The sequence below is a fragment of the Tubulanus polymorphus genome, chromosome 7, assembly GCF_964204645.1.
Source record: "Tubulanus polymorphus chromosome 7, tnTubPoly1.2, whole genome shotgun sequence".
In the NCBI taxonomy this organism is placed as follows: Eukaryota; Metazoa; Nemertea; class Palaeonemertea; order Tubulaniformes; family Tubulanidae; genus Tubulanus; species Tubulanus polymorphus.
Window position 1 is genome coordinate 10,754,201 of NC_134031.1, and position 13,701 is coordinate 10,767,901.

General features: G+C 38.6%; 1 protein-coding gene across 1 annotated transcript in view; it reads right to left on the minus strand.

Moving 5' to 3' along the window:
- Positions 1-3,054: 3,054 nt before the first annotated feature.
- LOC141909151 (E3 ubiquitin-protein ligase UBR4-like) overlaps positions 3,055-13,701 on the minus strand; it is a 37,432-nt gene continuing 26,785 nt past the window's right edge. Inside the window, exons 7-8 of the mRNA XM_074799536.1 lie at positions 8,370-8,649; positions 3,055-3,390 (exon numbers count right to left, since the gene is read on the minus strand). Of these exons, the coding sequence (XP_074655637.1) occupies positions 3,055-3,390; positions 8,370-8,649 (616 nt within the window). The remainder of the gene's footprint in view (positions 3,391-8,369; positions 8,650-13,701) is intronic.

Sequence of the window (13,701 nt, forward strand, 5' to 3'; positions counted from 1 at the left end):
AATATCTACAGGTATATACGTGTTCAGTATTACACAGCGAGTACCAGTATGTTGATCGAGCGTCGTCGTAGCAACGCGCTATACAGCGGCTTGAACTAGCGAGTAACGTTAATTATCTTTTAACCAAATTAGAGCACTTATAACCATCGGAATCAAATATAAACCAAGCTGCACCATCTACATCAAGTAGAGAATACCTGTGTGAAATTACAGAATTGTCGGTCCACACAAACAGCTTAAATCGTGTCATAAAGAAACATCCACAGACGGACAGACAGACAGACAGACATGACGACGATGCCATAGATGGGTTCGTCTGACGACGAAACCCATCAAAAAGAGCCCCAAGGGGCACTATGGCCAGCTTGTTATTTTTTCATAAAATGGCAAATGATGATGCATTCTGTGGGTTAAATTTGACAAAATACACTCCCAGCTCAGAGTCAATACCTAATAATTTACACAATACAATCGTAGAATACATAAGTAGCACAGACAGCAACTTGGTCTGGCAGGAACAAATACCTCAGATAAATCTTTTCCCTTGGTCTTATTGATTTTAATGCGGAATAGAATTGAATTTTCTGAAATTTGCTTAATAAATTAATGAAGATTACAAAATCGGAAGTAACAAACGAACAGTTTAAAAGCGGAAGCACCCGTCGCGATAAAATGAAGATTTAAATATTACAAAATCATTATGAAAAACGAAATGAAAAGAAACAAATGCTACCGTTGATAGTAAATAATACCGTTGATAGCTTAATAAAACCAAATTGAATTGGATTTGATGTTTTTATTTGTTCAATAAGGTAAAATTGAATTGGATTTGATATTTTTTTGCGGAATAAATTTGATTGAATTTGTTTTTTGAGCACATGGTTAATTAGCATATCAAGGTCATCTATCCGATTTAAGAAAAAGCTATTTTTCCTGGACTTTGCACAATGGTCAATGATATCTTCTGTAGTTTCAGATATTCACGAAAAAGCTCATAAAAATTCTAACGAGGCCCTCTTTCAAAATTCAGCTACGTAGAGTTTGGAGAATGGATAATGCTTTAATGAATGATTTGTATGAATATATGCTCAGTTGCACAGTAAAAGAGCCTTTGCTCTGGAAACCATGTCATTTAAATTCGCTCCATTTTTATAGTAATAGGCTCAGCCTATGGTTGGCCTAAAAATTGAGGCAACTGGTTTCGTTAATTCAGCAGCCGAGTGCAGCTGTGTTTAACTCGCCGTGACCTTTGTGGGCATTGATTTTTTTTAAATTTTTAACATACCAGGAAATCCCAGGATATTTATAGGCCTAACCGAGCGGCGCCCACGGCTCCGTACATGAGCCGTTTCTACAATTATTGACGTATGTAATAAGTTTTTATGGCATGAAGCGTTTGTCTGACTCATTGTTTATGTGTAGGAGAGAATAATCGCTGGTGATATAACCGAAGATCGTCACTGACAGAACCATGTTGGCTACAGGGGCGGCAATCTTTTCATAGGGGCAGACAATTTGTACAGGGGTGGACATGAAAATCAAAGGGGTGGGCCGCCCCTTAGAAACCCCTAATGGAGAACACTGGAACCCATCCAAAATGTGAACATCTCTGTGTTAAGACTACTTTAGCAAGAACAATATACATGTATACTTTGAATCAAGCTATTGTTTTAATTCACCATTAATTAATTATTACTCCCCACAATCAATTAGACATCTGTCAATCAACTTGACACTTGTGATAAGTTAGTTTTATAAGTAGCTGTGTGCCCAAACATGTCTGTCAACTTTTATAGTTATAGTATAAATAGAATATATATCTGTAAGCTAGCAGTTGAGTTTAAAACGAGTACTGGAGCCTGACAAATCTTGCAGACGAATTCCCAAGCTACTTGATAGAGAATCTGAAGGGTAAAATCATCTATGTTTAGCGCTGAAAACTACTAGCTTTTCTCATCATTGAGTTACGCAGGATTCTCGTAGCTGGAGCTTTACCAGAAAATGAGCAAGGACATTTGTGTTATTTAACTACAGCAACTACCAGTATAAAACTCTCATCAAAGATACCAAGTGAAAACTTTTTTTGGGATTTATCGGAATAAAATTTATTTTTGACCAAAAAAGAAAAAAAGGACCGACCGACCCACTGCCGATGTTTGCGCTACATATGTCTGTTGTTAAAGTGTGTATCGCGTCAAAACGTGCCTCGACGCGTGGCCTAGTTTGGTTTTTTTCCAAACAACTGGGAGTGTTCCAATAAGTTGCCAATCAATCTAGTGACTATATTTGAACGGATTATGTTATAGCACGCATATATTCAATGTTAAGTTTCATTTTGAACACAGAGATGACGCTCCAAAGTTAGAATCTTCAAATTGTTCTTAAAAACTAGGCTATTAGACAAATTTTCTGTGCACAACGCCAATTTGTGTTATTGTTTTCTATATAAAAAAATATGTTGTGTCGATAAAAAACATACATTCAATTTGGGATGGCCTCAGGGTATAATCGTTACATATTTCAAATAATATCACAAACTTGTCAAAACTTTCTAAGAAAGGCAGATTTCAGTAATACCATTCATGTGATCAAACAAAACAGCCTAATAGTACGCATTTAGTTATTTTCGGATTTCTTGGAGGAAATGAAAATATACACAATACATACTTGTGAATATCACAAATATAATTCAGAGGAAACCAATAGGATTCTCTATGAAAAGGCAGAAAATCCTAATCAAAAGCCCAAAAATTTGTCTAGCATCCTCTACAGAACAATGGAGAAAACCTATCTCAGTTTTCGCGGTACTTATTGAATAAGTATAATTTATTCATAAAGTTTTATCAATGTAGGGCTACTTTTGATATCTGTTATTTCTGTATACGCCTGTGATTGCTAAGTATAATTGCATTGCTATTTATGAAGTCTCTAATGATGATCAGTTCTTAAAATGGATACTGATAAAAGTGCATGTTCCTGGACATATTTCTTAGATCCCCAACATATTAGATCTATAGCAAAGCTGCCTCATATAGACATTGAAACAAACATTTCTTACCCCTTAGCAGAAGTTGGCCGAGTGCTGTCTTTATGAGCAATAGGACGACAATCTTTCGACATGAGTTTAGTTGATCCATCCATGTTAACTTCTGCTTTAGCATCTGTGACCTTGATTGATTCTTTACTAACCGACTTAACTGTGGTGGTTTTGACTAATGAGTCTTTACTCTTAGTCAGAAGATCAGGTTGTTTTCCCGCAGTATTATTGCCCTCTCTCGTTGATTTAGTACCACTTGTCTTATCTTGGATACCAACTGGTGAAAGATTGAGAATATGCTGTATGCCCGAGAGCAAACACCAAGTTCCCAGCATATGGAAGTTCTGCAAATTCTATAAAAAAGAATACAACCCATGATATTCTGTAGCCACAACTGTTGCTCTATCTGCATGTAATTAATGAGTAAACTTGTATTTGATTGAACCTCTGGCTGTAGAGTATATGATTGAGTTTAGGGGGAATAAATGGATGAAAAGTATATACCTTGAAACATCTTTCTCCTAAAAACGTAGTTCCTTTCAAAAATTATGAAAAATAGGAATGTCCTCATCAGTTGAGTGGTTTTTGAGTAAAAGGCTCAAATAAATTGAAGATTCATCAGGAGTGGAATAGATTTGTGTAGACTTAATTTGCTATATGTTGATAATGGAAAATGAACCAGAAAAACAAGGAAATGGAATAATTGGATTCAATGTTTTAATTGTTCAATAAAGTAAAATTGAATTGGATTTGACATTTGCAGAATAAAATTTGATTGAATTTGCAGTTTGAGCACATGGCTAATTAGCATATCAAGGTCATCCATCTGATTTGAGAAAAGCAATCTTTCCCGGACTTTGCATAATTGTCAAATATTCCTCCCAAAAACCAAATCAACATTTCAGAGAAATCGATCTTGAAATACAATTTTATATCTTGAAATAAAACCCGGACGTAAGACAGTAGATACTGCGGGTTCACGTGAACACCTGCTGATCTCTGCGGCTAAGCCAATCATTGAGGAGTCCTTGCTTTCTGATTAGCTTTCTAAAACAAATATCTTTGCGTTCAGATTTTCACAAAAAAGCTCATGTAAATCTTAACGAGGCCCTTTTGCAAAATTCAGCTTCATAGGATTTTAATAAGCTCAGCCTACGGCTTGCCTAAAAATCAATACAAGAGCTCAATGGACCTTGAGACTTTGTCGAGAAAATTGGAAGTTCCAGGCAAAATGATTTTGAAGATTGTGTTGTGTATTGTGCTAATAAGAAATTCAATTCTCACACTATGAAAAATCCATCAAGAATTGGAGCCTCTGTCGCGCTAACGAAATCAAGGTAATGGCGGATGGGGGATGACAGAAGGCATACGGTGGACACAGCCTCCCCTACCAAGGAAACTTAACTTTACAATCTCCGATTCTTTTCTATAGTAAATTAACACGTTTAGTATGATTGTCCATAATGAATTCCCACTATCAAAATTTGACTCGTCTAAAATATTCATGCATCATCTGAGCTATCTATTGTGTGGTGGCGCTGACACCACATGCAATAGACTTCTCTATGGGGTGCATGTTAATATGTTGAGGTAATTATAAAATTGTTGTTATCAAAAGGTCAATACAATATTCGGTTAGTACGATGATTTTTCAATTTCCCGCGGACATTTCACTAACGAGATTCGACTGTTCTTATCTTGAAATATACATTTAAAGGGTAACTGACACTTTTTTTCTTATTTCAAAATATGATGTATTCTATTGTTCTATACACTTATCTTCAACCGTTCCTTTAGTTTACACGCAATTTGTGATTTTGTAACATGATTTTTTACCTCATTTTGTTTTTTACATCGCTTACTGTTCAGCTTCGTATGTATGTTAATATGTAAAAGTAATCATAAAATTGTTGTTTTCAAAAAGTCAATACAATATTCGGTTAGTATAATGATTTTCAATTTCCCGCGGACATTTCACTTACGAGGTTCTACTATTCTTATCTTGAAATATACATTTAAAGGGTAACTGACACTTTTTTTTAATTTCAAAATATGATGTATTCTATTGCTCTATACACTCTTCTTCAACCGTTCTGTTAAAAAATGTTTAGTTTACGCGCAATTCGTGATTTTGTAACATGATTTTTTACCTCATTTCGTTGTTTACATCGCTTACTGTTCAACATCGGCTAAATCACAGGTGCGCGCTGCAACCTCATTAAAGGGACAGCTGAGAAATAGCATCTATAGAAATGCGTTGAATTTTGAGGAAACTGCGTGTATTTTCTGTTATATCTCAATGCCAGATTGTTTTACAGCTTTGAAACTGGCCATGGAGGTAGAAGGATCTATTGTCTATTGCATAAACCTATTTCAAAGAATCAATGAGTAATTTGAATAGGCTAAATCGATCAAATTGAAGATGCAGATTTCAATCCGCTGCTATGAAGCTATTAAAGTACACTTCACTAAGCTCACAGCATTGTTACTGCTGTTCCATAGTTCACCTATAGTTCAGCATCACAAGCACACTATACAGTGTCTTATAAGCACTCGTCAGATTTTGATCTCATTAAAGAATAAATATAAATTTATATTCGTTTACTATTTTTTCATAGTCATTTAAGACTTAGTAGTTTGAAAACTAACACTTCAAAACTCAACAAGAAAATTAATTTTAATAAATTATTTGACGCCTGCGAAAAAAATGTAGAATTTTTGGGATAAGCTAATGTGGAATTGCAAATTTGAAATCGAAGTTTTAAGAAATTTGGGGAATTATAAGAATTGGCTATTTGGTAGGTGATACAGGTCTTCGACTGTATAATACTGGTTTAAGTTTTTTATTGAAAATTGTCAATAATTGATAACTTGCGACCGACTTCATTCACTTTTGCCTGTAAGCTGGTCTGCAACTTCATTGCCTCCATGGTTGAGGAAAGAGCTCTTCTGATGTCTGCTTCATCATGACTTTGGAGCATATCGTGTGGCCTAGCCAGCCGGCCAGGTCGGGCCGGTTTGGCTGTCACTTGATATCCTCTTGAGTCTGGGTTGAAGTAGACAGTCATTTAAAATAACTTGTTTATGTTATTCTGTATGATTTACGCATGTGTTTTGTATGTTGTATTTTCTTATCTTAAAATTTGTAACTTTATTGAATTCGAGAATTTTATCCCGGAATTTTATATGTAATAAGGATCAATATAGAATTGAATTGAATTGTCACCTACACATGCCATCAGAGGACATAGAGCCGTATATGACAGCTATGCTATCACAAATGGCGTATCTCAAGAAACCTGTATACTCCTAATATTGAAGATATTTTCTAAAACATTTGAATATTGAAATAATATGTTTACACATTTCTATATTGACCGCTTGTAGCCGCTGATGAAATTCACGCCGGCCCTACACAGATCGTAGATAGCTTAGTCATTCCACCAGCATCCCCATGTCAGGGTCTTACTTTTATATCAGACTTCAAAATCATGTATACATCCACCATTTTGACCGAATAATCCGATTTACTTATCACTTCTATTTATGCCTGCCGCTTCTGATATAATCGTACATCCTTAACTATTACAAAAGGTCTTCTAATGATATTCAATGCAATATAACATTTTGACGTTCAAAAAGAGCTCATTATATAATCATAGGAAGCCATTCTACATCTCGGTCAATAATATTTTGCCAAATAGCTTATATGTGTACACATAGACCAGTGACGTTTTGCACATCGATTTACGGATGTCGTTTGTAAAATGACGCTGAATGGTTAACATTGTTTAGGTTTCATAATGGTAACGTTTTATAAGGCGTCAAAAAACTTTCCAATAAATTTCTACAGCCTAGTATTCAAAGGAATAATGTTTTTCGATTCAAGTTTTACGCTGCAGGAGAGTTTTGATAGATTACATCATAAATCATTCACAAACATTATTTTTAAGTTTCAAAATAGGATGGATGAGGAAATATTCTAATTTCGTGACCAAAGCGAGGTGTACGCTACCAATACGAGGTGTATTTCAAGCAAATAATTGAAATTATTCCTGCAGCTAATTATGTCTAAGATTCATCAGTTCATAAGTCAAAATATCCTTGGCATTAGATCTAACCATGATCTTACTAACTATCACTAAATGATAATCCAAAAACGATGATTTACACATATGTGTTCCTTGCTGTCTACTAGAAAATGCCATGGATTGCTATTGAAATCCTATTTTTTGCGCTTAGTTTGAACAGCTAGTTATAATCATTGATATGTAGACTTTCAAAAATCAAGAGGCATTTCGTCTGAATTTGAATGCCAAATAGGTATAAAATTAAGTTGAATTGCTCTTGCAGTTATATCCTATTCATTTCTATAGACATCATTTCAGTGCCATCCCTTTATGGCCGTAGTTCTATTAATAGACACAGTACCACGCATTCAGCGGAAGCAATGTATACACAGAACAGGTGCGCGAACATCAGAATCATAAATTCTGACTAGATTGAAAAGATTTTTTTAATCATGAAATCATCTTGCCATATTGTATACTATTATCTATCGTTTAATGCAAAAGTAGAAAATCTTTGAAAAATTGTCAGTTACCCTTTAAAATGGCAAAATCTTGGCAAAGTTAAGTTTAAGCCACAAAATTACTGTAGTAAGCGGAATGTCTCGGAAAATGTGTTACCAAAGCTTTAAGATTAATTTTTCATTAACTATAATTGTAATCAATTTTTTAGGGGTAAGGTTGGTAGACATGGATGTTTACTCGAGGATGAAATGCAATCATATAACCATGCATGGCTGCACACTAGCATGTCTTTGAATGGCCAAGTAAATGGAGTCATAGCAAGGTACGGTACAGCCTAGAAGTAACATAACTCATAACGCATCCTGCGTTCGTCGGAGATTGTTGGGTATTCGTTTTTCGTTTTCAATGAAACGCGAGTTACTACTGCGGTTCAAATTCAACGCGTCTGGTGCGCGCACATCGAATGCACAAATGTATTAATAGCACTCCCTTCTTATCGAGTGCAACTTCTTGTATTTGGATGACTACATGGTAAAATACATGCAGTATCATTATAAACGCCTAATTGGAGCGTTCGAAGTTTCGTGGCACCCATAAGCGTGCAGATAAACGCGTAATTCTGGAACGGATATTCGTCTCTAACGAGTATCGACCGCGTTCTAAACTAAACAAAAACGTATTTCAGAACGCGGTTTGAACGATATAAAACTAAACACAAACGAAAATGGAGTTAAGTTTCTTCTAGGCTGTACCGTGCATATTCAACAGTTCTCATTTAAAATCTTAAACTTAATACATACATGTCCTCCAGCTCTCGTCGAATTTTGTATGGCTTTGACAACAAAACCATAAACTTCCAGGCTCTTCTTTACAATGTTACTGGCCTCTAACTCATCCTCTTTCGAAGAATTATTTGACATCGTAATGATGGCATTAGCTGCCGCTGTATGTATGGCGGCGACAAGACAGGCCATTATAATGGTTATGATCTCTTCCAATCGTGATACATTCAATGGTTCAAGTAATGGCAGTGAGAACACTTCACGAACGATTTGAATATCTTGAAGGAGAAGTTGAAAACTGAAACAAATGAACACAAAAACACTTGTAGAAATACTAAGAAAATGATGGCTGATCAAAAATACCTGTCTAATGTATAAGAGACCTCTTTTCATAGAATGCACACAATTTCAATAAAAAATGGCAAACCATTAAGAAGCAACAGGTCTCAGAATTCAGGCCAAAATTTACATTATCGGGCAAAAAAAGGTGACAGGATGGTCATCTTGAGTCCGATCGACTCACTTTTTTTCATGCTCCTTTAGAGATACAAATATATGTAAATGATTAGGTAATTGATTGAAAAGTCTTCAATATTTCCCTCGAAAACTTCAAAAATGTGCAAAAAGTGCTAATTTTGGCAAACAAAAATGGCCACCAGTCGGCCATTTTGATTCTGATCAGGCCAATGTTTGGGTTGAAGATGTATCTTGGGTAGATGTATAAATCGAATATGAAGACAATTCATAGATGCGTCTTAAAAACATCCCAAAATAACTGGATTCTGTCTACGGACGACGGATGAAAAGTGAACGTAGTAGTATAAGTCCCTAATGGGCTTAAAACTACAGCAGCGGCAAATAACCATTGCGTAGGACCAATTTACAACAAACAGCGTCTAAACATAATCACTGTAGCGGTTTTCAACATATGGAAAAGATCTTTAAGTTTAAGAATAAAAGAATCAGCTAATATCTATACAGCCTAGATGATAACCCCCTATAATATGAATAATATTGTTCACCATTAATTCTTTAAGCTAAGATGCTAAATTGTATTACAGATCATTGGGGAAATCTTCAATTTTATCATTAGTTTAACCGTTTCAGTGCTGACTAATGAATACTCTATAGTACTGGAGATAATTTGAAAATTTTGAAAAATTCCCCCCAGTGTATTGAACCAGAAAGAAACTTTCCATGATGGGTTTTTCGTATTGACTTGGATCGTATTGGAAATGAATGTGTTGACGCGGTGCATGTTTTATCCATACTATCAAGGTAAAACGTCACTAAGCATACTTACCATGGCCACTGGATACAGTCTGCTCTCTACACAATCACCAAGAACCCATGGCATAGGCCAATGACCATGCAGTCCATGGGGTACAAGCTTCACATCCACGATTCAACACCAGTGTTTTGAAGCTGTTCACAGACTGAACCTTAAGGGCAACTGCTAGCTGTACCCTGAGGGCCTATAGCTAGTCTTACAATGGAACAAGTGGAACAGGAAAACAATATTCACCATTTTGGACTTGACAATTTTGATCCCGTGAGACAATGACATAAAACAACTAAAACTTTAGCATAAACTACTTGGGACAAACAAAATCAAGAGCTGCTATATAAGTTTTTCAAAATTCAGGGCAGTACATATTAAACCAGGCCGGCCGGTTATTGTTGAAAATCCTCCCCAAGAAAATTTTAGACATTAAAAGCGTTTTCCGAGCACTTAGAGCGATCTTGAACCCAGAACGACTTATATTTTGGAAGTTAATGGCTATTCCAATGTGGCATATCCTCATTCGATGACAATCAGCATCTCATGCATTACAGGTCGCGCCCTGAATTATTGCAGTTAAAATGCGCCGATGAATGCTTACTAAAAATCATCACACAGTGTATAATATCTGAAGGCGTTCTACGTGCGCCGCAACAGTAGTAGGCCTATACATCATCACACAGTGTATAATATCTGAAGGCATTCTACGTGCGCTGCAACAGTAGTAGGCCTATACATTACTACTGTTGCCGCGCCCGCATGTCTGCAACCGATCGATAAAACACATACACATCGTAGTAGATACAAAATCAGTATTGCAATGCAATACGCGACATATTGAGTAAAACAGGCGCTGAACACTTTTACGGTTTACCCGATTACCAATCACGCCGGAGCAGCTGAGTGACTGAGACCATCATCATCCCCCCAGGCTATACTTTATCATTTTTGGACCATTTGGAAAAATGATATTTTTCAATACCAAAATCAGCGGGAAACCGCGGATCTGGTAAAGAGCAGTGACGGTCTGAAACTGCAAAGAATGAGGCGTTAGACTAGATCAGTACGCGCTGTACGATCAATATCTCCATGTACAACCGTGTTCTGCCTTACACACACAGCGAGGGTATTGAGCGTCGCCGTAGTAACGTGCTACAGCAGCTTGAACTAATGAGTACCTCTGATTAATCTAAAACCAAATTTGAGCACTTATAAACATCGGAATCAAATATAAACCAAGCTGCGTCATCTACACCATGTACAGAATATATCAGGGTTCGAATATCAGAAATTGTCATCCACAGCAAGTTACTTTCAGAAATGCTGTGGATGGCAGAAGCGATCCACAGCAAGTCTAGCTCTCACCACAGCAAGTGCCTTTCTTGAAAACAATACCCGGTTAATTATGTATTCCACTAACATTGAAAACTAATTCTATATGAGAGTCAATGTTATTTGGTTACTTGACTTAAACATTTAAATGTATATCAAATCAATTATAATATTGTCAAGAATATTTGTAACAAGAAAGAAATTCTAAAAATGGGCATGCTGACATGGTTGTACTAAAAGCTTGCTTGGTGGTTTTGTATTTCTGTAGTGGAATTAATCGAACTTTGAACTGATTACTTTTTAAAAATATACTTTCTATTCACTTCAGTCCACAATTAATGGCTTAATTCACAAACTAACACAGGTACCTTTCGAAATTATCCAATTTTATGTATGTTTCGAGTGATTAATCAACATTATTTTGAGAAATTAATTAATTTCTCCACAAATTCCGCCATTGGCCGCCATTTCTGGTTAGTCAGTGGTGTACCAGAACACCGTTTCAAGATGGCGGCTATGTAGAGGGCGCGATGGGACAATACAGTGAGAACAGGACATTACCACCGCATACAACACGGGCCGAAAGCATCCGTAGCAATACTGGTATCAGTGGTATCGGGGTGTCAGTAGTATCACCGGTCTCGGAGAGGATCGGACAGTATCGCTGGTATCAGTGGTATCGTGGAATCACTAGTATCACCGGTCTCGGAGAGGATCGGACAGTATCACTGGTAACAGTGGTATCGGGGTAGCAGTAGTATCACCGGTCTCGGAGAGGATCGGACAGTATCACTGGTATCAGTGGTATCGGGGTAGCAGTAGTATCACCGGTCTCGGAGAGGATCGGACAGTATCACTGGTAACAGTGGTATCGGGGTAGCAGTAGTATCACCGGTCTCGGAGAGGATCGGACAGTATCACTGGTAACAGTGGTATCGGGGTAGCAGTAGTATCACCGGTCTCCGAGAGGATCGGGCAGTATCACTGGTATCAGTGGTATCGGGGTAGCAGTAGTATCACCGGTCTCGGAGAGGATCGGACAGTATCACTGGTAACAGTGGTATCGGGGTAGCAGTAGTATCACCGGTCTCCAGAAGGATCGGGCAGTATCACTGGTAACAGTGGTATCGGGGTAGCAGTAGTATCACCGGTCTCCAGAAGGATCGGGCAGTATCACTGGTATCAGTGGTATCGGGGTAGCAGTAGTATCACCGGTCTCCAGAAGGATCGGGCAGTATCACTGGTATCAGTGGTATCGGGGTAGCAGTAGTATCACCGGTCTCGGAGAGGATCGGGCAGTATCACTGGTAACAGTGGTATCGGGGTAGCAGTAGTATCACCGGTCTCCTGAAGGATCGGACAGTATCACTGGTATCAGTGGTATCGGGGTAGCAGTAGTATCACCGGTCTCCGAGAGGATCGGACAGTATCACTGGTAACAGTGGTATCGGGGTATCAGTAGTATCACCGGTCTCCAGAAGGATCGAGCAGTAACACTGGTAACAGTGGTATCGGGGTAGCAGTAGTATCACCGGTCTCCAGAAGGATCGGGCAGTATCACTGGTAACAGTGGTATCGGGGTAGCAGTAGTATCATCGGTCCCTGAGAGGATCGGACAGTATCACTGGTAACAGTGGTATCGGGGTAGCAGTAGTATCATCGGTCTCCTGAAGGATCGGGCAGTATCACTGGTATCAGTGGTATCGGGGTAGCAGTAGTATCACCGGTCTCCAGAAGGATCGGACAGTATCACTGGTAACAGTGGTATCGGGGTAGCAGTAGTATCATCGGTCTCCTGAAGGATCGGGCAGTATCACTGGTATCAGTGGTATTGGGGTAGCAGTAGTATCACCGGTCTCTAGAAGGATCGGACAGTATCACTGGTAACAGTGGTATCGGGGTAGCAGTAGTATCACCGGTCTCCTGAAGGATCGGGCAGTATCACTGGTATCAGTGGTATTGGGGTAGCAGTAGTATCACCGGTCTCCAGAAGGATCGGGCAGTATCACTGGTATCAGTGGTATCGGGGTAGCAGTAGTATCACCGGTCTCCAGAAGGATCGGGCAGTATCACTGGTATCAGTGGTATCGGGGTAGCAGTAGTATCACCGGTCTCGGAGAGGATCGGGCAGTATCACTGGTAACAGTGGTATCGGGGTAGCAGTAGTATCACCGGTCTCCAGAAGGATCGGACAGTATCACTGGTAACAGTGGTATCGGGGTAGCAGTAGTATCACCGGTCTCCTGAAGGATCGGGCAGTATCACTGGTATCAGTGGTATCAGGGTAGCAGTAGTATCACCGGTCTCCAGAAGGATCGGGCAGTATCACTGGTAACAGTGGTATCGGGGTATCAGTAGTATCACCGGTCTCCAGAAGGATCGAGCAGTAACACTGGTAACAGTGGTATCGGGGTAGCAGTAGTATCACCGGTCTCCAGAAGGATCGGACAGTATCACTGGTAACAGTGGTATCGGGGTAGCAGTAGTATCACCGGTCTCCTGAAGGATCGGGCAGTATCACTGGTATCAGTGGTATCGGGGTAGCAGTAGTATCACCGGTCTCGGAGAGGATCGGACAGTATCACTGGTAACAGAGGTATCGGGGTAGCAGTAGTATCACCGGTCTCCAGAAGGATCGGGCAGTATCACTGGTAACAGTGGTATCGGGGTAGCAGTAGTATCACCGGTCTCCAGAAGGATCGGGCAGTATCACTGGTATCAGTGGTATCGGGGTAT